The sequence below is a fragment of the Rhinichthys klamathensis genome, unplaced genomic scaffold (genome assembly GCF_029890125.1).
Source record: "Rhinichthys klamathensis goyatoka isolate OS25496 unplaced genomic scaffold, OSU_Roscu_1.1 h1tg000111l_1, whole genome shotgun sequence".
NCBI classification, from domain to species: Eukaryota; Metazoa; Chordata; class Actinopteri; order Cypriniformes; family Leuciscidae; genus Rhinichthys; species Rhinichthys klamathensis.
Window position 1 is genome coordinate 11,752,501 of NW_026606649.1, and position 27,106 is coordinate 11,779,606.

Here is a 27,106-nt window from a genome sequence, read left to right on the forward strand (position 1 = left end):
CAAGTGTGAAAAAACTTTTTTTTTTTACTAATGCCTCTATTACTAATGCCTTGGGAAATTGACTTTCACTTTGTGAGCAAGATGAAAATAACTTTTCAAAAGTCAGAGAGAAAGAGAGAGAGAGAGAGAGAGAGAGAGAGAGAGAGAGAGAGAGAGAGAGAGAGAGAGAGAGAGAGAGAGAGGTGAATGTAGACACACAGATGACATGGAATGGAAACATGACATGGTAAAGTGTTATCAGTGTAATTAGCTGCATAATCTGTGTCTTATTTAAGTGGCTTAACCATTCTCATGAGTGTAATGCTGCAATATTCATATTCACAAATCAAAACTTCTCTTGAAAGCATAAAATAAAATGTATGTCTATTTTATGCTTCTCTAGAGATTATGCAGCGAGCTGCACTTTTTAGAATCTGTTGCTTAAAGGGTAAATTCAAATATGAAAATTCTGCAAAATTCAGCTAACCCAGCAATGGTTTATAGATAAGAATGTCTATGATAAAGTAAAGGAAAAATCTTTTAAAATATAGTGTAACGTGCCAATGTCTTAGAAATGTACTCTTTGTGTTTATGTTGGTTTTCAGTGTTACTAACTTGTTAACTAAAATGAAAACTAAAACTATTAAAAACCATTTAAGTCATTAAAATATTGATGAAATAAAATCAAACAAACAATAAATATTACATGAAACTTAAAAATTTGAAATGTTCCTTTGGCATCTAACTGCAATAAAAGTTTATGTATAAATAAGTTTATGTATAAAAATGAAACTAAACAGAAACTGAAATTAAAAAAAATATCATGAATTGTTATATTGAAATGTAGAAATGTGAAAAAAAAGACAAAAACAAACTAAAATTAAAATGACAATCTATCAAAAAAAAAGTAATTAAACAAATAAATACTATAATAGTATATAATTAATACTAAACTAACACTGGTTGGTATCATATGGTTTTAAAAGTGTCAGAAAAAAATAATTGTCTATCCATTTACTTATTTATTTACAAATAGACTTTTTAATAAATATATACAGTATATATATATATATATATATATAAATAAATAAATATATATATATACACACAGTATATATATATATAATCTGTATATATATATATATATATATATATATATATATATATATATATTAAATATTATTAATTTGGGGAGTTGTAACACATGACATTTCTAAAATATGATATCAGAACAGTTGTATCACCCTGATATTTTCAGACTTTAAGCCCACCAAAAAATTTGAATTAATTTTAATTCAGAAATTAAAAACATGCCTGAAAAGGTGTATTCACATCATTGTATTTATGGATTACATTTGAATGTATTTTTGAATAAATTAATTGATCTGGACACAAAAATAACATGTTGATTATACCTTTACAGTATTGTGCGTGAGCTCTGACCTTTGGGGCTGAGACAGGGACCTTCCAGGTAGAAGACGCCCTTCAGCAGGGCGAGTTCCTGCAGGATGATGCCAAAGCTGTAGACATCACTCTTTTGTGTTCCACATGCAGGTGGGTTGTCGGCACGCAGAAGCTCGGGGGCCGTCCACAGCTGGCCTACATATGTAAACACTGATATTACGGGCTTCTCCACACGCACGCATTCTATATCTACGTACGTGTTGCCACGGTACTCACGTGCATAGAAAGCGTGCAGGTCCTCCAAGTTATTCTCCTTGCGGAAACTTTCCAGACCATAATCTGTGATCTTCAGCACGAAGCGGCTGTCCACCACGCAGTTGGAAGACTTCAGGTTGCCATGACAGACAATGACGCTGTTGTGGAGGAACGCCATTCCCTGAGTGGTGAAAAGATGACACTCTTACAAAGACATCTGACAGCATCCATCGTATTTACCAACACCACACCACGAAAATATTAATTAAAGACTCCTTTGCAACTGCAATAATGGTTTCTGGAGTCATAATTTGCCAGTCAGGGAATTGACATCCTCATAAACCCTTTCAAATAACACACGTCTCACCACATAATGTCAAACCAAGAAGAGTATTTTAAAATATGTAGAGCAGTTTGCTGTAGATTCATACAGTTATATTTTAGTGTTCTTTAACAAGAAACATTAAAACAGCATGACATCTTTCCCTTTCCTTCTCCCTCTGAGATTAAAGGGATAGTTCCTTTAATCTATACTACTACTAACACAAATTAAGATATTTTTAATGAAATCTGACAGATTTCTGTCCCACGATTGACAGCTACACAACTACCAATTTGACGCTTCATAAAGTTCATAAAGAAAATTTGGACTAAATCGCTCAATTCATATGGATTAGTTTTACGATCTCTTTATGAACTTTTTAAAGTGTCAACGTGGTAGTTGTGTAGCTGTCAATGGAGGAGCAGAAATTCAGATCTCATTAAAAATATCTTCATTCGTGTTCCAAAGATGAACGAAAGACTAATGGGTTTGGAACAACATGAGGGTGAGTAACTGATGACAGAATTTTCATTTTTGGGTGAACGAACCCTTTAAGTGAAGAAGGTGAAGCGCTCACCTTAACAATGTCATTGATCAGAGAATAGCGGAACATCCAGTCCAGCGTGATTCCTTCACTTTCCATGAGGTCCTACAGGTCACAAACACACATATAAACACACTATAAACTATTAACTACGACTTTTACCTCTCCTAATTACTGCTTATTAATAGTTAGTAAGGTAGTTGTTAAGTTTAGGTATTGGGTAGAATTAAAGGCCTCGATATAAACAAAGCGAAGTTCTTTTTCGTTCTTTGCTAAGGGGTAAAACCAAGTTCGAAATACGTGACCAGCTACATACTGTCAGTGAACATCCGATGCCGTCCACACTGCTGAGAAAGGCGGTTAGATGAATATGTAAAAATGTGCAGCACGCTTTCCTCTCATTAACAAAATAAAGACAACAAAATTGAGAAAATAGCAAGCATTTTCTCTAATAAAGCATAAGAAAAGCATCTGATCATAGAAATGTGGATATTTTTGCACAAGCTCTGCACTTTGGCACAAATCATGTCACGTTTATTTATATAGTACTTTATACAATAGATTTCATGTTTTATTGCGGACGTCTGACCTCGACTGAGTGAATAGTGGAAATGAAGCGGAAAAGTTCTCCACGTGAAAGGCGGCGGAGTCTCCATACACACCTATCTATTACGTTATCGCCACGGACCAATGGTAGTGGAAAAGGTGTTTACCAACCGGAGCCGAACTTTTCTGGAAAGTTCGATTTGGCCAACTGTTTAGAACTCCCAAAACAAACGAAGTTCATTTTGGCTTGATTTTGTTCGAAATGACGTCACATCAGTTCGTTCGTTGTTCAACGAACAACGAACGATACTCGAACAACGAACGATACTCCACCCAAAAATGAAAATTCTGTCATCATTTACTCACCCTCAAGTTGTTGTAAACCTGTATGAATTTCTTTCTTCTCACAAAGGAAGATAATTTAAAGAATGATTGGAACTTTGGCACCATTGACTTCCATAGTATTTTTTTTTCTACTATGGAAGTCAATGGTGCCAAACAACTGTTTGGTTCCAATCGTTCTTCAAAATATCTTCCTTTGTGTTTAGCAGAAGAAAGAAACTCATACAGGTTTGCAACAACTTTAGGGTGAGTAAATGATGACAGAATTTTCATTTTTGGGTGGAGTATCCCTTTAAGGGATGTAGAATATGGTCATGCAGAATAAGGCATTAATATGTGCTTTAGAAGTACTAATAAACAGCCAATAACCAAGTAATATGCAAGTTAATAAGCAACTAGTTAATAGTGAGAATATTTGTTATAGTTATAGTGAGAAGAGCTTATATTGTATGTGATGGTAGAAAAACATGTTTTTATTTGTTTAATTATTCATTTATTTATTTATGCACGCATGCAGGGAAAATACTGGCAAGGTAAGTAAAAATTGGAATCCTTATTGTTGAGCCCTGGTTTGTGTAACAAAAAGTGTGGCATAAATATGAGCCATCTATTAATACATAGATGGCGAATAAAGCAGTCGTGTTTACCTGTAAGCTGCCTCGAGGACAGTACTCAGTAAGGATGCAGATGTTGGGTGTGTCGATACAAGCGCCGATAAAGCGTGTCAGGTGCTCATTCTGAACATCTCGCATCTATAACAGTAATGGACAGAGAGAGAAAGAGAAAGAGAGAGAGAGAGAGCTGTTTAGCCCCTCTTTTCCATCAGTCCCCAGCTATTAATATCTCCCAGAACATCATATAAACTTAATTATGATGAAGGCACCTGGCAAAAAGCACAAAACGGCATGGACGCACACTTACATGTTTGAGTTCAAACAGCACTTTCCTGGTGAGCTCAATGCGTTTCTTGTTGACATACTTAATGGCTGTTATGTTTCCCTGGAAAAGAGGCACCAATGTACATTAGTTTCACCCTGATTGCTGTCGTGGGCTTAGCAAAGAGTCTGAGGACTTTGGAAACAGAAGAAATGCCTCATCATTTACGAGAAAAAAAGAGCAACATAATGTGTTAATTAAGCACCATCCTAATTAATGGAGAAAATGATGACATGTGGACATAAATAGCACTCATTCTCAGGGGTTCTGCTTAATTGGAGAGGAGCTAGCTCAACAGATGAAGAACAGGCCATTAGCCTGGGCAAGCCGATGGTATTATGGAGGTACTAAAGACGAACCCTTCCATTATTTGACATGTCAGTTTTTTAAGTGTAAAAAACAGCACACAGATAGAACAGTAATTAGTAAAACAGGGAATGAATAAATGTATTGGAATGAATGGGTCTAAATAATAAACCTCTTATTTTGACTCCTAAGTGTGTATTTTCATCCATTGTGAAAAAGAAGTACAATTTAGGATACTCTTAATTTTTTTTACAGAAACAATGTACTTTAAAAGAATATACTTAAGTGCAAACTGAATGCAATGTTTTCAGACAATTGCATGAAAATGTATTAAAGCTAAAATTTATGTTAAATGCAATTAGCAAAAACTTTAGAGAGCTATTTCGACCTTAGGACTTACTGTAAGTACATCTTTATATGTAATTTCAGAACAACTTCTATTGTCTTTGAAATATGGTTAAAGTTATCTTCTCAGTTCTCGCGCATGCGAAATTCGCGTCAGAGGCCCACACGGAAGAAAATTAATAGTTAAATAAATTTAAGTAAAGTCGTTATTTTGGCGCACAAAAAGTATTCTCGTCACTTGATAAACTTAAGGTTGAGCCATTGTAGTCCCTTGGACTATTTTAACGATGTATTTACTAACTTTTCTAGCCCGGCAGAATACAATTACCTAAAAGCCTATGAAGGAGTGAGACTGCTCTCAGATTTCTTTAAAAATATCTTAATTTGTGTTCCGAAGTCTTACGGGGTTGGAACAACATGAGGGCGAGTAATTACTGACAATTTTCATTTTCAGGATTTTCATTTTCAGACAAAGGCTCCTAAATTGAAACAGGATCATGATTTTTTTTTTTTAAATAATCCAATCAGATGAACAAAACTACATATTTTATTTAAAAATGTTTACAATTAAAAGACAAAAAGATAATGAAATTCGAATGTGACCTAATGGGCCCAGTGGCCAATGCACCCCTAACCACCAAATCTTTAATACCTTGTAGTAGCCAGTCTTGGCATAGATCTGGAAGTTTCCATCCATAGTCAGCAGTGAGCCATAGTTAGAGCCTCTCTGTGTGTGGAAAGAGGAGTAAGACATGGGTATGTTTACTTCAACTATTGGAAACTCTTAGAAATGGCAGTGTGTTCCCCCTCACCATTGAGATGGTGAGTTTGCTGCAGGTTCTGCGCAGCACCTTCTCCATGTTACTCATCTGAATGTCCTCCCAGTGCACACGCCACAACTGAGCGGTCAACTCGTTCTCCAGCTTCAGCTTCCTGATGCCCGCCGAGTGACAGACAGAGAAAGAGACAGAGAGAGAAAGAAAGAAGAGTATAAATATGCAGAGGAGAGGGACAATGAGAGAAGGGATGCAATGGGGGAAACATCAGACAAAAAAGACAAAGGAGAATAACAGACCCACGTTAAAGATAGTGAGTTATATATGTTAAATAAGACAAGCCAATATGTGTGTCACTATCAGCAATGGAATATTTAAATGGCACATGTAATGATAGATCAAATATCCTTCAGAGGCCAAGAACTTTGATATTTTATTATTAGAAGTATCAGCATGTTTGCAGGATTATTATTATATAATGACTAAAGCATGAAGACATTTATATAATTAATACAGAGCACAATAAACACAATCGTATTGTCTGTATATAGTTGGGCTATTCTACAATTACATATAAGACTTATAATAATAAGATAATTTATTAAAACATATATTGTTTCCTATAAAGGAAGTGTGTACACTGCAGTTAGAATTTTTGTCATTTGAAAGTGAACAACAGCATTCGCCAGAGCAATTGTAGAGTGAACCATTGGAAAATGTGGTTTTCATCTAAACGTGGCTGTAAAAAGAGGTAGATGGAATTACAGAAAGAGAAGATCACCAATGCACAGATATCTGACAGTCTAAAGCAGGGGTCTCCAACTTTAATGTGAGAGAGCCTTTGAAGGGATAAAATAATCTACTTGAGCCTATATATACACATTAAGAATAAACCATCTGTGTCTTCATAATAACAATAACAATAACACACTGTTGCTATTTTCACTGCTATTTATTATTTGTGTGGAAAGTGTCAACGTGTCCCACTGTTTACGTTCATCCCTAATCCCCTGTCATATTTCACACACAAAAAAAACCTCTTGAGCAGATGCTAATGGCTAGTATGGCAGCGCTTCTTAATACGGTTGCGCTAATACAGCAGGTTTTTTTTGTTTACGAGCGTGACAACCCCGTTATATAACCAAACCTGCACATTTTCAGGACTCACAACCGCATTCTCGATTCTAGTTGTCTGCCACGTCATAGAACGTGAGAGCCACAGTAAACTGTATAATCATTAATTTTACTCATGGAGATGGACAAATGATTTGTGTTCATCCGCAGAACCACCAGAGCTGCAGTGAGTGCGGCTCAAACATACTCTCTGTTACTAAGCATTTAAAGTCCTTGTTGGTTGTTTAAAATCTGATGGATGAACTCAAGCCTTGATTGGATTCATTTATTTAATAACACACTGTCAATTGTAATAAAACTTCTCAATGTTATGGACATCGTCATTTTTGATACTGTTGCTGAATGCGGTTGTGACGTCAGCTGTTCGTTCACTTTTAAATGAACAAAACATTTCAAGACTCACATCTTACTGTCAGTCCCAAACAGTGACTATGAATGCAGCCATCATGGACATTTGTATTACCGATAGATGCCTTTTAATTCTTGGCTTAACATTATTTTTTTTACATTTGTCTTTTATGAAAAAATGTTTGAATAAAACGTAAAAAGATGAATGGCAAAAGTTATGGTAGATTACCTTAAGGAGTAATCGACTGACCAGAAAATAATTAGATTAATTGTAAAAAATAATCGATCATCAAAATAATCGTTGGTTACTGTCACGCTTGGTTTTGGGTTTGGTTTCATGTTCATGTTTCATGTCTTTTACATGAGCCAATAGCAAACAGAGCAGAGAATCACATGACAAGACAAACCAAGAACCATGAGTATGATTAAACTTCTAAATAAAAGACATGAAACAACAAAACGTGACAGCTCTAATCATATGTCCTATGAATTCAAATGAAATGTCTTGATATCCTGACTTAATGAATATCGTTGATAAGTAGGGGTGTGACGAGACACTTAGCTCACGGGACGAGACATGAGATTGGGTTCACGAGACAAGACGAGATTTTTGCACAGTATTTTTAAGAAATCCTCAATGACAAAATTCATGACTGGAAAAATTGTCTGCAGGAGCATTTTGAAATGTTTTAACTGATCATCTTGTAATGAATGCCATTTCAGTTCTACTTTCTAAGTATGAATTATCATATGCATTGAAAGACAACAACTCAACTGACTGGCTTTTCTCCTGTATGATTTCACATGAGTCTCTTCAGAGCGTACAGTACATGAATTATGAGCTTCCAGAACTTTTGATAGAGGCTGTGTTACATTCTAATTGAACACCTTTCCACAAATTGAACATAGAAATAAAAACAGTATGAATAACATAAAAAAAAAAAAAAAAAAAATGTCTTAGTCTTATGCAAACAATAAGTGGAACCATAATCAAAGTACTCTCTCAATATTCAAAGTTAAAACAGAGACTAGAGCTAAACCTACACAGCCCAGCCTAAGATAGGTTTGATATTGGGAGACTTAAATTGTGTGCATTCAGGGAGCTTGTTTCGCCTTCGTGCACTTTTGCGCAACGACTCCGCCATGGTCTTGTCAGTCATATTATGGTCAGTCATATTAAGATGAGTCACCTCTCACCTTCCTCTCGTCACATGATCAGTGAACTGTGATTCCTTCTGCACATTGTGCGACTGCAGCTTGTGCTGGATGAGCAAAGCAGACGTTTACAATAGTTTACAATTGAAGCGACTGTTATCCAACTGAATGAAATGGTTTTTATTTCAATAAAAAAGCAAAACGACAGTGGAGGCGGTGCAGCAGTGGGCACTGTAATGTAATGTAAACATAGCAGTGTCATATTCTATGCTAATTTCACCCTCACGCACGCGCAATGGCAATATCACGAGACAGCTTTTCACCTCGACGAGAAATCTCATCACATTTTAATATCGTGAGACCTCGTGACACTAGATCTCGTCACACCCCTATTGATAAGCATTGCTGTATTTCTTATAATTTTCACCCAGAAATTCAATTTCTGGCATTAATTACTCACCCTCATGTCGTTCCAAACCCGTAAGACCTTCGTTCATCTTTAGAACACAATTTCTTCTCTTCCGTGTCAGTCTCTGACGCTGTTCACGTTGTAAACACAGTGCAGCGCTTCTGGGTTCTACATCAGAACGCCAGCTCAGTATTGGCCGGCTCCTGCATCAGCAACACACGCATGCGTCGTGGTGCTCACGTGAACTATTTTGTTTGTTTGTTTTGTGCACAAAAAGTATTCTCGTCGCTACATAAAATGAAGGTTGAACCACTGTAGTCACATGGACTATTTTAACGATTTTTTTACTACCTTTCTGGGCCTTGAAAGTGGAAATAACGTTGCTGTCTATAGAGGGTCAGAAAGCTCTCGGATTTCATCAAAAATATCTTAATTTGTGTACCGAAGATGAACGAAGGTCTTACGGGTTTGGAACGACATTGGGGTGAGAAATTAATGACCGAAATTACACTTTTGGGTGAACTAACCCTTTAACCCATTAGATAAAATGGATAAAATTGGGTAAAAAAAACAAACAAAAATTCTGAATTACTTTAAAAATGTTTGGAAAGCACAGCTGGGTGAAAGCTGAATGTCTATCTGTCATAATACATCATAATGTTTAAGTAATTTCTATGAATTTATATGTCTGGGGCATATGCAGGTCATCAACTCCTTCTTTCGGTCTTACACACATAGAACCTTGTTACTCTATATGCAAGAACTGAAAGCAACACGTTTGACAGAAAACTCTGACCCTACCCCAACTCTAAATATAAATATATGTAACACTATGTGTAACATTTATTTATTGTTTTTAAATGTATATAAGTCTTATAAAAAATAAGTGCAATTAAATAAAAATAAAATTATGGTAATGGAATGTGAACAGCTAAACATCACTGATCTACAGCATATTTGGACAACAGTTTAAACTTTGCCTTTTTAATACACAACCATCATTGGCTGCAATCCTCAGCATGAATTTAACAGAAATCATATGCATTTCATTGTCATTGGATACATGGCCGCATATCGAATAAAGTGATGAAGTCATGGAGACGTAGAATGAGCTGCTATATCTGTCTCTGTCGTGGTCTGGCAGTAAGTTCCCTAATTAAACATCAGGAACAGATAGAGGAGAAAGACAGAAAGAAAGACAGACAGAGAGATATAATATATCAGACCCATATCACCCAAAGATCAGTATTTGCACACCTGACATGTAGTGTTACACTATGTCTACACTGCAGGCCAATGACGCAACAAAAACAAGAACGCTCATGTTATAATCAATAAAGCCTTATTAAAGCGCTTTAAATTTGTTTTGTCGCTCGCTCTCAGTATAGACACTGTGTTTATCTGCACGGTTTTCAACTGACCTGTATATGAAGACTGTGACCGTTACGATGATGATAAAAATGAAGCACACCACTATGGAGATCATCTGGTGCATGGTGACCGTCTCTGAGGAACAAAACCAAGAACAAAATGTCCACACATCTGAATTTCATTATATTTCACAGAGACAGCAAAGTAATCTAACCTGCTGCAATCATTTCATACATTTTGTTCAGTATTTGAAATCATATAATGAAGTTTCAATGAGAACTTCATGAAATTGACAAAAATCCAAATTTACCACGAGGGCTGTTAACTGCTAAGTAGGCAACTTTTTCTTGACAAATAACTAAATCTTAATCAGATGGGTCATTTCCACAATGCGGTACATTTCATGTTTTCATCATGTGTCTTACTATGCAGACCCGTGAGCATAAGAGACTTTAAAAAAAGCATTAAAAATACTACCAATCCCACATTTTTTTGAATGATAGTGTAAATAATTCCCCTATTTTAATGAGACATTTTGATCTGGGTCCTTAATGACATCATCCTCCAGGAAGTGACAGTTTTGGTGGGAAAACAACAACACAAACATTAGTAAGTATTAGATGGATCTGATGAATTCTGTCATGTTTTGAGCTATCAGTTGGTTTCCATCTTATCCTATCATTTGTATGGCCATCCTATAATTGGTATGGTTGACGTGCCTGATCTTTACCAGAGCATATTACAGTAAGTCTGGTGTACCCTTTCACAGAAATACACCCGTAAACACAAGCATTTTAATTTTAAAAATTGATGAGACCACAGAGAAAATGAAGCCCTCACAATAATGAACTGCTATGTGGTATTTTTGGATCTGTTATTAACCTAAACTTAATTACGTAAGATTATAGAGCTGTATTAAAACAACATGGAACATTCCTTGATTTAATTATCAAGTTAATCATTAACTCCAAGTTTCAACCCACTTAAACAAAAATCCATTAAATGGTCACTACAGTCTTCATTTCAAAGCTGATTGCACAGATTCTACTTTAAAACATTGCACTAAATTATAATGATAAACATTACTTGGCAACACTTTACACCTCTATATATAATGTGTGCAAATGTATACATGTATGTAATGTACATATTCATGAATATGCATGTTTGTATATATAAATACAAATGCAAGCACATGGAATATTGATTTGAGTGTAATTTATCTGGGAAGATATATTTTGGAACATGATTTTGGCTGATAATAGTGGAGTCTGGTGTCTTTTCGAACAGATGTATTATTGTATGAGTTATATGGGTCTGCACTTACTTGCCAGGCAGGAAGGGTTGTCATTTTTGAACCCACACAGAGGGATATCTGGAGGCGGACTTCCCTTCAGCCAGTGCACCTTCAACCCTGGCTCTGGAATCATCTGTTTCTGACTGCCATTATACACGGACACAATCTAAGACACACAGCAATCATTTCAGCAGTGGTGAGGTGGGTTTAGCCAGTTATGCATTTTAAATGTGAAAAGGTGTATGTGATCAGATGAAGGGCTCTGTACCTGATAAACTCCTGTATTCGTGTCGGTCATGTCCCATAGAGCAAAGTCAATCTCCCGATCACCATTCTCATCTAGCTGAACGAGTCCGGTAACCCCTTTGAAGATTAGAAAATAAATAGATCAGATGTTCATTCTATGCTGAAAAAAGCTGGAGTGTCCGGCTGCGCAATGCATTTTGAGCCTTATTTCAGTGTACCGTAACTTAAGTCTCCAATTGTAAGTGAAAAAGGAGTATACTTTAGCATACTTTTAAAAAGAGTACTTAGAGAAATATTATACTTTAAAAGAATATACTAAAGTGTGAACTGAATGTAATATTTTCAGACACTTCATTGCATTGTAACTGCAATTACATGAACATGTGTTAAAGTTTAAATTTATATTAAATGCAATTAGCTGAACTGACAAAGCCAAACATACTTTAATTAAAACTCGCATATAGTACATTAAATATATTTGTAATTTAAATGTAATATCTAATAACACTACAGTTAAAATAAGATGTGGTTTAGTATGTTAGTCAACACATAAGTGTTCTTTAAAGCACAATAAAATATTAAAATGTAATGATTTAAAATGTACTTTAATTTTAAACTTTTTAATTGACATTATACTGTAAGTGCGCTTTTTAAGTGTACTGAAACATACTCACGAACGTGTAATCTCTTTAAGTACACTTAAGTGGCCTTTTATTTCCTTAATATTATATTATCTGCAAGTACAATTTTTTATTTTATTTTTTGCTTTTACAAGATTTTACTTTTAAGTGTACATTCAATACAACTAAGCACGCTTATTCTTTTTTTTTTTTTTTTTTTACAATGGTTGTATTCAGCATTTGGTCTAATTTGCACTGGCACATCATTAATCATTCATCATGTAGCAGTTTAAATATCATTGATGGATGAACAAAAGGCTAACGCAGTCAGCAACAGATGCACCTGTAGGAAAAAAAAAAAAACTTTGGCTAAACCACACAGGGGGAAGGAGGCTAAAAGATAATCACACTTCATTTATCCAGTAGATTTTCCCATCATTGATGCTGTAAGCACTGAGCAAGCACACTATTCCTCTTGCCAGCAATGTGACTCTTTCCCGGCGCTCAGCATTAATGCTCACAAACCCGACTGTGCTTTTCTGATGGCACTGTGCCCAGCACACCTGAGTTCTGCTAACCCATGCAGAGGCATTCAATAAACTGTGATTTAACAAGCAAAGTTTCTCTTGGCTTAGTAAAAAAAAAACAAAAAAAAAACAACAACTAACAAATGGCTTATTTCCATTTGACCTATTAGACATATTTAAACAGATATTTAAAATGATCTAGCACTGTTCCAGAGCATCAGATAGCTCGCTTAACAGAAAATGACAGCTTTTAACGTTAGATCTAGAGGCCTTTTTAGGTGACATGTTTTTCTTCTCAGGGAAGAAGTGAAGTGTGTGTGTGTGTGTGTGTGTGTGTGTGTGTGTGTGTGTGTGTGTGTGTGTGTGTGTGTGTGTGTGTGTGTGTGTGAAATAAACTGGCCACTGAGAAGAGAAGTACAACTGAAAAATAAGTAAATGTTAGCACTATTTTTAAAGGAAGACTTATGCAAATAATATACTTTAAAGAATATACTTGTGTAAACTGATAAATGTTTCAGATACTTAATTCCAATTAAATTAATATGTATTATAGTTTAAATTTATACTAAATGGAATTAGCACTTTAGGACATTTAGAAAGGATATTTTTTATCAGTTCTTCCATTCAGTACATCTATTGCCATTGCCACATGATTAAATACTGTCAAATGTACAGACAAGCATTTATGGTAAACTAAATATACTTTGATGTCATTTCTTTTGAAACTTGTACTGTATGTCATGTAATTTGTAAATACATTTGTAATGATAAAGCTACAATTTAGTACAGTTAAAATATGGTAACTTTAAATGTAATATCAAATAACACACTAAAGGTACAATTATAATCAAGTACTTTGTGCTTTAGTATGTTTTAGTATGTATGTTAGTATGTAACATCTAAATAAGTGTACTTCCCTTTCGAAAGGGAACTCGCACTGCGTCGATGACACTTTGGGGAACGCCTCCGCGTGAATCTAATCACGGCAATCCTATTGGCCGGCGACAGCCTATGACATCACTACTAGTGCGACCCGGAAGTATATAAGGGGAGCCTGGAGAACATGTCAACATCTTTTCTTCTTCAGGGACTGTTTTGTTTGTACGCTTCAACCTGAAAACTTCAAAAGGTAATCATAGGCTTGTGACAAACGCTTCAGGAAGTGTGTGCATCCGTCTCTAAGATATTTGATACTTGATGACACACAACTTGTGTGTTTATTGTTGGGCTCAGAGCACCTACAATCAGTTCCTGAGGGATCTGCTTGTGCCACTGTGAGTTTTTTTCCCTTGAGAAAACTCTACTCTCGTCTGCCCTTTTCTCAAGGGAAGAGGAACAGACATCTGTACCAGACGGTTTGGGTCCCGCTCGCGCTGAGGCAGAGCGGAGACTGGAATCGTGGGGTTTTCAGAGGGAGTTCGTTGAGGAGGTTGAGAGAATTGTTAATCTCTCACGCCCCTCTGAGACTAGCGAGAGTGAGCTATGGGATGACGATGTGTTGTCACTAAAATCCTCTGATCCAGCAGTAAGTGCTCTGCTGGATATAAACAACCAGGCCAAGAGAGCAGGAGATGGCTGATGAGGGTGTAGAGGATATACAACCCGAACGCCTTGCACACAATGCAGATTTGCAAACATACGAGACTGCAAACATCTGCTGACAAATTTGAAGCATTTAAATCTCTCGCCCCAAGCGCTTTTTGCATCAGCCCTGAGGCTGCACCTATTATGAGTTATTCCTTCAATTTGGAATCCTTCTGTAGGTCTGGCATCGTGTTTGGTAGTAAGTGCGCTCTTTCGTGCTCTTATGGTGATAGGCCTCTATTTTATGAATGTTGTTTAGGCCATTGCTCTATGGGCAGCAGGTTGAGCTCTGTAGGTCTTCTCCCTTTACGAGAGTTTTTTAGTAAGGTTGAGTACTAGACCACGGTTCCCTGTTAGAAAGTATTTAGGGGGTGTTAAGTAGGGTTTTCATAGGATGGTGAAATTAGGGCCCTGAAGTTCCCATATATAGGTAGGCTATGAGTACCCTTCCCATAAGCCTCCTCTCATGTTAGAGTCGTCAGGCATATATAACGGGTAGTGCCAATCTGTAGTAGTGAACAGGTTGGCTGTATGGAAAATTCTCTAGTGAGGCCACCGTTCATCCGAGCACCTAATAGACATTTTTTGTGTGAGATGGCTTCCTCCCTATCGGGAGTTATTCTACTGAGGCCACCGCTCTGTCAAGCTCCAGATAGAACTACAAAGTCAAGCATTGGCCCTCTTCGGGCCACCTTAATAGCCACCTTATACTAGAGCAGCAGTTCTCCTCTCACTTTAGAGAGTCGTTGAGATTATAGCTCTGAACTTCAGTCACTTATATTCGTGTGTCGGCCCTCACGGGGCAGCCTCGATTTCTGGCTTACTGTGTGTTCACACCGCAGCCGGCGAGAGCGTCAAAGTGGCCGGAAGTCATTCATTTTCAGTGTGAGCCGGTGGCGAGCTCCGGCGACGCACCGGTCTCGTATCTCTCACGGAGGAGCGACGACAGTGGAGATAATCCACGAGGGCCGTCCTCCCACGGCCCTCGACATCGCCCTGTGCCCTACACATGGCACTAAATTGCAGGAATGCCTTGTGTAACGAGGTTCAAATGTTATGGGAAGAAGGAGGCGGGAACCTGCGAACATTCAAAGATTTTAATAAATAAATAAACAAATACAAAAATGAAAGTATAAGCCAGCAGCCCCTCGCGGACGACTGCTGGCTACACAAAACAGAAACAAAACACAACATAAAATCAGGCCTGTTCCTCTCGTTCTTAACTGTCGTCGCTCCTCCTTTATGCTTCCGCTCCTCCATGAGAGATATGAGACCGGTGCGTCGCGCAGGTGTCGCTCATTATCAAATCACGCCACCGGCCTCACGCCGTTGTCCCACGGCCCTCGACCTTGTCCTGCTCACCACACCTTGTTTTTGATCCACTGCCCAAGCTAGAAGCAACGTTACCTCCGTTGAGCAGAGTAATGTAATGTTAAATATCACTGATATCTTACAAATAACAGGCACATTCTACGAAAACACTGTATTATGTATAACTATTCCATCCCTGTTTTTATAGAGAATAGTTTTAATTAACCTGTATGCTTGTGTTTACAAAAGATTTTTTTATTTATTTTGTAAAGCTTATTTATTATTCAGTTTGCGTACTCAAGTGTAAGCTTTAAAACAAATAAAATCACTTGTTTTTTTTGGCGAAAAAGCATATGACTACTTTTTTCCACAGTGCTATCAGGAATTGATAAGCGAATCGTTAAAAAATCGGATCGATAAGCAGAATCGTCAGTGCCACTGAAATTGATAAAATCTTATCAATTCCCATCCCTAGTGGTGTTACAGGGTAGATCACAGCATAGGTAGCAGGCTATCATCAAAAAGCCTCCCATGCAGATATCTCATGGGCGTTGTTAGGCCTTTTCTCTTTAGAAAGTAAGAAGCAGTATGCTCATGCCTCTGCCCTTTAGAGCTGAGTATTGTAGCTAGTTTATCCAGCTAGGCCTTAAAATTGCTGCTTATTGTGGCCTCCATTTCCTTGGGTTTAGTAGAGAATGTAAAATCTGTCTTGTAAAAAATACAAAATAATAGGCCTCGACCCTGATACATTCCTCAGGGTCATGCTGATAGTACTCCCCTTGTTAGGGTCTTTATTTAGAGTAGTTTTCTACCCATAGCTCGTATGATATCACCCTTCACCACCCAGGCTCAGGTAGAGACAGATTAGTTACTCCCTCCCACTTGGGATGGTTGAGTATGCTGCCTTAGAGCCGAAGCACTGCCTGGGCTGACACCCGTGACATTGCCTGTTGGCAATGTAAACCTTAGAGCTGGAGGCGCTCCCCTATTAGGGTCCCTTTCAGAGTGCCCAGCCTCCACATGGCTTTGAAGCACTGTTGATCCAGGATGGGGTAGAGTTACTCCCCTCGTTCACAAGGGTTAGAAAGCGCTATGCTGAGTTCTACTCTCCACGATGCCCATCTCTATGATCCGGTCTATGAGTGATCACTGCCACTATCTGCAGTCCTCCCCGGATGCGACTAGTCCTCCCTAGTCCTCCCAGAGGATACGACTGTAACCTCTGTTCCCTGAGAACAGGGAACGAGACACTGCATCTTTTCGTCATGCCTCGGGGATGCTTGCTGAACAGTCCCCTCAGACGATAAGTTGTTGACATGTTCTCCAGGCTTCCCTTATATACTTCCAGGTCGCACTAGTAGTGATGTCATAAGCTGTCGCCGGCCAAAAGGATTGCCGTGATTAGATAAGCGTTTCAGACACCGGTTCACGTGGAGGCGTTCCCCAAAGCGTCATCGATGCAGTGTCTCATTCCCTGTTCTCAGGGAACAGAGGTTACAGTCGTAACCTAGACGTTTTTTAAAGCACATCAAAAGATTGTTAAAACATAACGATTTAATATAATTTAAAAGTAAAACTTTTGATTATTTGACATTATTACAAAGGGCACTTTTAAAAATACTTAACTTTGTTGAGAAACATGATTATAATTATCTGCAAGTAGTTTTAAAAAATATATACTTTTTAAGATCTGAAGTACTACTGTACAAGTGCACTGCAAGTGCACATTCAATACAATTTTTTTTCATATTTATTTTTCTAAAGGATGAATTTATAAGAATAATTCACTCAAAAATTAAACAAGTTATTTACACACCCTGATGTTGTGAAATGAAAAAGGGAATCTTAGCAACATAGATTTATTTTCCACAATAGTGACCACAGGCTGTAAAGCTTCATTAAATTAAACTTCTGTCATTATCTCCACCTCCCTCAAGGTATTTAAATTAAATAAGACACCTATGCAGGTTTGGTGTCATTAAGTTACGAGACACTCTAGAACCCACTCGAGAACTCTAAAGAATGGCATTTGTTGTTATTGATGCCCACCCTGAACCATAAGCACTAAAGTTGATTAGAAATAAAAGGGGGGGAACAGCATTTTTGGAACAACATGACCACGAGTAAACAATGACAAAATATTGAATTTAATTTTTGGATGAACCATGGCAAAAATAATTATAGAGGCATGCTAAGAATAACTGAATTTGTGGAGGAATTTGGCTGATCCACAACAGTCTGATTCTAGTTATAAAAGTCTTTAGAGAGTTTCTATTCCTGAAGTCTTTTACTCCACGTAGATTTACCCTATAGACCTTCTATTTTCTTTGTCAAAATGGTGTGAAAGGGTTTGAATGCATAATTACTACATGCGTTTTGTCAAACTGCAGACTGTTTCAACCCATGAAGTTTAAATGTGCGTCATGAGTCTGGTGTATATCACATTCAGTGTCAGCGGGTTAAAGAATGACTTTCACTGCCTTGGCTTGTTGATACTGATCAATAGTGCTCACCATGGGAAGCAAGACAGAGACAGACTGCAATGGAGATGAGCATGAGATGACGTGCTAATATCTTGGGAGTAGAAACAATAATGAAGCGACTCGGAAAATACAATAAAGACTGAATCAGGCAAGAGCATGATGAGAAATCAATGCTGAATAAAGAGACTTAAAGACTGTTGTGTCTAGAGAGACTCTAGAGAAAATAGATGTTGTGAATGCACATCTCTCTCGGCGGTATTTGTTATTTGGGCTCCCATGGTCCCAAAGGAGAGCCAGGTTCAGTCCGCAGCATAGAGTTTCATCCCAGACACGGCAACACGCTGTTTCCATTTGAGCCACACTAATAGGGGGGTAATATACTGTGTGTGTGTGTGCAAGCGTGTATGTGTGTTAAGTGAGGTTACGTGCATGTGTGCATGCTCAGGGGTTGTTTGTCTCTCCTATCAAGGACATAGTCCCCCCCTCCTCAATATCTGAGCCGGAGCGTACCTGTTTTTGTAGCACCAAATTGAATGAATTAGAAAAGTGGTTACTGGAGCCTGACACAGCGTGTACTCTTTGAAACAGCCCTTTTAGTCAGACTGATCTCAGAGGAAAATATATTTTTATGAAGTTCTATGTAATATAAATATCTATGTAATTAGACTGTGCTAGTGTTAGTTTGAAAGCCTCCCTCTTGCGCGAAGCGGCAGCAGAAAAAAGCAGCGCTGCCGTGATTGGCATGGCTTTCTTCCCGTAATTTTAGCTCTAATTAGCTTGGTATTTACAAATAACAGTAGTGAAGCCAGAGGGAAATTACATGTGGGGTTTGTTGTTCCTAAAAAAACTAGTTGCTTACTTTTAGAAAAAAAAGCATAGGCTAAATAAATGAATGCTAATATAAATAAATGTATAATTTAAAGTCCTCTTAGTTCTTTAATAGCATCCCTGTAGCTTGACAGGTAGAACATGGAACTAGCAGGTCATGGGTTCGATTCTCAAGGAAAACATATACTGATAAACATACATTAAATAAAACATTTGACAAATGTGATTGTGGTAAAAATGTCAATGCCAAAATAAATTACACATGTCTAATCATTAAAAAGAATTAACATTAAATTTAACATTTTAAGTGACCATGTAAAGATGTTATACAAATTTTGTAAAATCTTAAAGTAAAGTCCAGTGAACAAAAAAGTAGAATGCTTGCCCAAGCAAAAAAATCTAATAAAAATAAATCAACATAACTTAATGACACAAATAAACTGAATATCACTGAGCACCAGGGTTATTATAGTTAACATGAAACTAAAAATAAAACCATAAAAAGCATTTTTGATACTTGATAAAACGTTAACTGAAATAAAATAGAATATTACAACGTTATTTACTTATTTTACATATTTCAGCTTCCAAAAGCAACATTTTTCATTTTCATTTATTTTAACTTGATGTACTAAAATAACTAAAACTAAAACTGAAATAAAAAAATAATGAAAATGATATAGATATATTATATAAAAAAAGAAGTTAAAACTCAACAAAATTACTAAAACTGAAAATACAAAAATAAAAACTATTCAAAATATTTAAAAAAACAATAATAGTAGCGCAATGTATCGTTAACTCTGCTGAGCAAATTCAGAAATATATCAAAACGCTGACAACCTTTAAAGCAACATTAAGTGAGATTTTTTTACCTTAAAATAATGTTTTCAAAATCGTTTCAGTGGTTCATCAAGTCGTGACATGGTGAAATGCACTTATGCCACCGCTTTGCGGCCCTTTATCTGATATATCCACGCTATGTAAGATTGCCAGATCGGGTCGCGTTTCCGTAGTCCGAATGAGACATAAGAAAACTACAAATTTGACTTGCTTTACGGCAAGCGCTACAATTGCCGATAGGTGGAGCGTACTCGACAGTAGACTACAACTACATGTAAGATACCTAGCAGCCGGGTAGCTTTTGAATTGTCATCATGATTCAAAAGCCGGTGCTGGATAAACAGAGAGCATGTGCGTGCGTGCGTGCGCGTGCGACAGTAGGATGCGGTAGGCTAAATTACTTACGACAGCAGTAATGGAAAAGGAAAAGTTACTTGGTGTTGCTTTAAAATTCAACTCATTATAAAACCCAACAATAAAAGGAAATTGCTTTTATTTAAATGATCAATTTTGACATCAAAATGCAAAAAAGTAGCCTATGTTAAAGGTATTAACCTGCAAAGCAGGATCTAAGGGACCAGGGGACTCAAAGTGTGTGTGCCGACCGCATGACTGTAAATCTTTTTCTATATTCATACTGCAAAACATTTACAACTACAAACACCAAGTGCTTCCTTTTATGAAATGTTTTTTTAATATGTTCCCTTGGTAATCAAAAACACACAGCACATGTGCATGAGTTTGAACATGTGGGACCTTTGGTGAAAATGTGCATGAAACTTACTATAAGAGGACACAAGAACCTCATATGCCACCAGAGGGATTGCGGACAACTGTTGAATCATGGGAAGAGGCTTATAGAACATTCAGATGGTTTGCCTGGGTGTGGGAACGGACCAAGTGGGGTATTCTCATCTCACAAAAAAAGCATGAGGATTTATAAATCTATATTTTTTCCACCCTGACCAAAATATGTCCCATTAGTCCTGTTCACATAATCCATATGATGTGAAATGCACCTCTAAACAAAAGTGACATGTGTTGCTTTGACCTCTGAATGTTACAATCATTACTTGTAATTGATATACTGTATGTCCAGTAATACAGGCTGTGCTTTCAATTGGGACAAGGTTTAAATTGTTTAAACTTTGGCATATAGCATTACAATACTTGACCTGCAAGCAATGCAGGTTGATGCTTTGCTCCATGTAGTTTATTGGGCTCTATGAAATCCTGTTTTATTTTTTCCTCTAAATTCCAGTTTGTTTTCCCCAAAATTCTACTTTCCTTTTTTTTTTTTTCAGAATTCCTTTTTTTTAGTTGTTTAAATAAATGAAAATAATCAAAAGTACGTCTAATCAATTGAATTAATAAAACTTAGAGCCCCAAGTTTAACACTTTCAGGCAATAAAATGCCTACAGATGGATCAATTTCAAGCTGGACTCTGGAGGGAAAGTTACATATGTATCCATTATTTTAAGCAACTTAAAATAATTGGCACTTTAAGGGGTATCCAATACAAAGCAAGACCTAAGGTCAGATTTGAAGGTCGGTGGATGGCAGAGTGACCGTAAGAATGAGCAGACAGTAAGAATTAAGCCTTTGGTTCTCAATTGTTTAAGAGCAACTGATTTTGAGTCCTCGGTCAATATCAAGTGGATATGATTGCACGTTAAGAACTTCACAGCATGACAGCTCGTCACACTGTCGATAGCATTTGCCGGCTTGCGAACAAACTTGTCGATAACGTTTCCTGCTGGAGTCAAATATAGTTGCTTTATAGAGAGTGGGTCTGATCTTAGCGGCTTCTGCTACTCAGATTGAATTATAGATAAAAATGGTGCCCTTTTCGTGTGTAACTGTTATCAATGATGCTTTTGAGAAAGGTCTGACTGCATATGTCATGAAAGGTTTTATATGCAAGATACTTGTCGCAGTAAGCCAATATCAACCTTTATATTATGCTGTACTTTTTGCTAAGCTTATATGACTCAAATGATTAAAAGATGAGAAGTATCAAATGGATTTTTAACTGAATTTCAGAGAAACATGCTCAGGACACCCAGAAATCAGTAGAGTACAATATTTTTTTGTGAGATTCACTCAAATGACTAAACTGCATGTGTAAGTGTAATAGTATTCGTCATTCATCATTTCGTTTCTTTCTCTTATCTTTATCAATATATTAAATCCTATAATAATAATTCATAAATGATGATTTGCTCTCTCTCTCTCTCTCTGTCCCCATCTTTCTCTCCTTTTGAGAGAGGAATAGATTTTCTTTTTTAAGCTGTCTGACAGCAAGAATGGGCCCAGAGGTGCTCAGGTCGATAAGGATAGCATAGCCACTGAATGGGCTGTATTTACTGCTGAATGCAGATGATTAGCAAGAGACTTGACCGCAACCTGGAGCAAAACCAAACGAGAGTGAATACAAGGAGGAGAATGAGAGCGTGTTGGTGAGGATGGACAGCTGGTACAGTACATCGCCATATTATGTAATAGAAGCCCATGGTTTGATAAAAAAAAAAATGTGTCAGTTGTGTTTTGTTTAGTTTGTTTTCATTGGACTATTCTGCCTGTCATCACGTCACATGTCCTGTCATTATCAGTTCATCTGTATCACCTGTGTTTAGTAATAATAATAATAATAATAATAATAATAATACAGTTAGTTAATCATCATCATCTGTATCACCTGTGTTCGGTTAATCAGTATCATCTATTTTTGTATTTAAGTTCCGTCTGTTCAGTCTGTCATTGTCTGATCTCCGCTATACTTAGTGTGTGTTGCTACCCGTTCTGCTATCCTGTATTTACTTATCATTAAAACCTTTGTATTGGAAATATATCCTCGTCTCCGTCTGCCTTCCAGCAACCCCCCGTGACAAGATGCATATTACACTAAACAGTCGTTCAGTAAAGCTCTGCTCCAAAACTACTGATCTGCCTCCATACACAACATTGAAAGTCATCATAAGTGTGCTCCCGATGCCAGAGCTGTTGGTAGATAGCAACATTATTTTGTCTTGTAAGACATTTACAAATTTTTCAGTATCGTTTTGCTTATGAGGGACCCCTTTTCTAAATAAAAAGGCCTCTATGCATTTTCATTTATATTGTGTGAGAAAAAAAGTGTGCTATTATAAAACTGCTCTTGGGTTTATTAAAATGAATACACCAAAGCCACTGCAAATGATTAAAACATTATCTGGAATATCAATAAATAAAATAAAATAAAAGAATTCAGTAAATCATCATGTTAAATATATTTTACATTTTAATTAACCACTGAAGAAAAAGGATATCAATGATCAAATGAGTAAAAAGAAATAGGGGGTTTTTGATCTCTCTCTCTCTCTCTTCTCTCTCTCTCTCATCATCTCTCTCTCTCTCTCTCTCTCTCTCTCTCTCTCTCATCTCTCTCTCTCTCTCTCTCTCTCTCATCTCTCTCCTCTCTCTCTCTCTCTCTCTCTCTCTCTCTCTTCTCTCTCTCTCTCTCTCTCTCTCTCTCTCTCTCTCTCTCTCTCTCTCTCTCTCTCTCTCTCTCTCTCTCTCTCTCTCTCTCTCTCACTCTCTCTCTCTCTCTCACTCTCTCTCCTCTCTCTCTCTCTCTCTCTCTCTCTCTCTCTCTCTCTCTCTCTCTCTCTCTCTCTCTCTCTCTCTCTGTGCGCATGTGCGGAGGAGTGTGGAAGGAGCCGGTTGTTGGGAGTGAAAGTGTCTCCTTGTTTGAGTGAGATTTCTTTACTTTATTTATTTATTTAAACTTATTTATAGTTAATAGGTTTTAGGTTATTTTCCCCTGACTTCGGTCAGAGAGTGAGGATTTTGGGGTTGGATATGGCGGATCTCTCACGGTTAACCATCAAGCATGGTTGTAAGTGTATGCCTGAGGCCGCGGTGTCAGTGGAGGATTGCCTGATAGCCGTGAGTGCGGCGATCGGTGGTGGAAATATAAAATCTGCCTCCCGTATGAACAAAGCCATTGTGTTTTTTCTTAGTGAAAGCCAAATGGTGGACGATTTAATTGAAACCGGGTTGATAATCAAAAACATTTTTGTGCCTGTTTTGCCTTTGTCAAGCCCAGCCAAGAAAGTCATTTATCAAACATACCGCCGTTTGTCAAAATGAAAAATTAGAGCAAATACTCCAGAGGTATGGTAAAATAGTAAGTCCTATTAGAATGATTCCTCTTGGATGTAAAAATCCCGAGATTAGACACGTGATGTCTTTTCGGCGTCAGGCTTTAATGATTCTGAACTCTCAGAGTGATCCATTAAATCTGTCAGTGAAGTTGAGTATTGAGGGAAAGGATTACACTGTTTTTATAAGTTCAGAGTCAATGAAATGCTTTGTGTGTGGTGAGTTTGGACATGTCAGACAAACTTGCCCGAGGCGTGACAGGCCAGCTCCGGCTGCAGGTGCGGAGAACAGCGAGAGGGCGGCCGGCGCGGATGTTGTTGCGACCGCTGTGGCGTCAGAACCGCAGCCGGGCGGAGCGCTTTCTGCGCCTGGTGTTTTGCCCGAGGGGAGACCGGTGCTGGAGGCCTCTGGAGACGGCCTGGCGGGGGCTGTTGAGGAGGAAGCCGGCCCGAGTAATGTCCCCGCTGTAATGCAGCCGGAGACGAGCCCGGGACAGTGTTTGCAGCCCATGCCTGAAACTGAGTTGATTTGCGATGGAGGACAGGCGCAGCCTGATAAAATTGTGAGTGATACTACTACTGAGGAAGCGTCTAAACACAGTAAAGATGACATTTTATCTCAGGACCCTGTGGATTTAGTGGATGACTCTGACAATGAACATGATGACACGGAGTTAATGAGAGATTACGCAGCGGATTCGGAGCTCATCTCTGGAGGTAAGACCAAACTCTACTCGCTTCAGCAGATCAATCACTTTTTGGATACCACTAAAGGACTTCGTAAACCGAAAATTGAGTCATATTTTCCAGATGTAAAATTGTTTTTATTGTCCGGCACCATGGTTATGAGAAAAGCTTCCTTTGATGAGCTTGATAAACCTAAACGGTACCGTCTCAAGAAACTTCTGAGTAACGTTAGAAGTTCGTTGAATTTGCAAAGTAAAAAATGAGTATAGTTTGTTTGTCAAATAACCCTTGTGGAGTTTTTTTATTGTTTTGTTATCTTTTACTTTTTTTCATGGCACCTTTGAGATTTAGTTCTTTAAATATTAATGGGTGTCGTGAGGCTTTGAAAAGGACTAGTCTTTTTGATTATATTTTTATGAAAAAAAGTAGTGTTGTTTTTCTACAGGAAACTCACACAGATGTTATAAATCAAATCCAGTGGCAGAGTGAATGGGATGGACAGGTGGTTTTGAGTCATGGTTCAAGTAACAGTGCAGGAGTGGCTATTCTTCTTGGAGTTGAGTTTAAGGAACAGAATGTGAGCGTTTTTGATGTTCTTCCAGGTAGAATGCATAGAGTAGATGTTGCTTTACATGGGCTCAATTTTTCACTCTTCAATGTATATGCCCCTAATATTGGGACTGAACGTACACTTTTCTTCGGAAAACTTCATACAGCATTAAGCAGTGTCCCACTGGGTAGGATTATTGTTTTGGCTGGAGATTTTAATTGCACTTTAGATCACACAGTGGACAGGAATCATGAAGAACCTCATAGTCCGTCAGCAGATGTTTTTAGAAATTTAATAGTTTATCATGACCTTGTGGATGTTTGGAGGGAAGCTTTCCCTGATGTAAAACAATATACGTGGATAAGAGTAAGTTCGAATAGGGTTTCGGCAGCAAGACTCGACAGAATTTATGTACAAAGAAGTGTTTGTGATAAGTTTTTTGATAGTTGTATTATTCCTACTCCTTTCTCAGATCACCATTATATGTCTGTCAATGTCACATCTGCACAGAGCACATTTAAATGTCCCTATTGGCGCTTTAGCAATAAGCTTTTGCAGGATCACAACTTTGTGCACTCTTTTACACTTTTCTGGGAGGTGTGGAGAGAGAGTAAATCTCAGTACAAGTCCCTGAGTCAGTGGTGGGACATTAGTAAAGTTCAAGTCAAGATGTTTTGTCAGAAGTATACTGCCCACAACAAGAATACTCTTGAAAACAAAATGAGACAACTTGAACAAGATATTCTGCAGCTGAACATCGAACAATATGATGGAAGTACTGTTGAAGCGTTGGAAACAAGGAAAATTCTTCTCCACAATCTCTTGGAAGAGAAAGCCAAAGAGACTCTGATTCGTGCAAGGTTTACATCTTTTAATTGCATGGATGCTCCAACATCTTTTTTTTTCAATTTGGAGAAGAAAGTTGTTGACAGGAAAATTTTAAGTCGTCTGAAACTTCCAGGAGGAGGTGAAACAACTGATGAGCATGAAATAATTACTCAAGCACTGCTTTTTTATGAAGATCTTTATAGTGCAGAACCATGTGATGGAGAGGTAACAGAAACACTTCTCCAGGATCTTCCTCAGCTGATGGAGAGTGATAAGGCCAAGCTGGATCAGCCATTGCACATGAACGAGTTGACTGCTGCTATTAATGATTTATCCTCAGGCAAGGCTCCGGGTTTGGATGGCTTAACGGCAGAATTTTATAAACAGTTTTGGTCAGTGATTGGAGAAGACTTGTTCTCAGTTTTTTTAGAGTGCTTTGAAAGAGGCACCTTACCGCTGAGTCTACGAAGAGCACTTATCACTTTGCTACCCAAGAAGGGGGACCTTGCGGATATAAGAAACTGGCGTCCAGTGTCTTTGCTTGGAGTGGATTATAAGATACTGTCTAAAGCGTTAACTAATAGATTAAAACTCTACATATCAACAATAATTCACGCAGACCAGTCATACTGTATTCCAAAACGTACAATATTTGATAATTTGTTTCTGCTTCGGGATTTGATTTCATTTGCCAGAGACAATAATGTTAATGTGGGGTTTTTATCGTTGGATCAGGAAAAGGCTTTTGATCGTGTGGACCATGAGTTTCTTTTTAAATGTTTTGAAGCATTTGGATTTGGTTCTTCGTTTATTTTTTATGTTAAACTGTTGTATACTGATATTTATAGTTTCTTAAAAATAAGTGGTTCACTCACAAGACCTTTTTGTGTAGGCAGAGGCATACGGCAAGGATGTAGTATGTCAGGCATTTTATATGCCATGGCCATTGAACCATTGCTAACTGCTCTGAGGCGTCAACTTTGTGGA

General features: G+C 37.6%; 1 protein-coding gene across 1 annotated transcript in view; it reads right to left on the reverse strand.

The window, feature by feature from the left end:
* npr1a (natriuretic peptide receptor 1a) overlaps positions 1–27,106 on the reverse strand; it is a 135,848-nt gene that overhangs the window by 16,027 nt on the left and 92,715 nt on the right. The window contains exons 6-15 of the mRNA XM_056254509.1: positions 11,738–11,832; positions 11,500–11,635; positions 10,223–10,307; positions 5,792–5,912; positions 5,632–5,706; positions 4,314–4,391; positions 4,040–4,144; positions 2,538–2,609; positions 1,660–1,819; positions 1,423–1,578 (exon numbers count right to left, since the gene is read on the reverse strand). Of these exons, the coding sequence (XP_056110484.1) occupies positions 1,423–1,578; positions 1,660–1,819; positions 2,538–2,609; positions 4,040–4,144; positions 4,314–4,391; positions 5,632–5,706; positions 5,792–5,912; positions 10,223–10,307; positions 11,500–11,635; positions 11,738–11,832 (1,083 nt within the window). The remainder of the gene's footprint in view (positions 1–1,422; positions 1,579–1,659; positions 1,820–2,537; positions 2,610–4,039; positions 4,145–4,313; positions 4,392–5,631; positions 5,707–5,791; positions 5,913–10,222; positions 10,308–11,499; positions 11,636–11,737; positions 11,833–27,106) is intronic.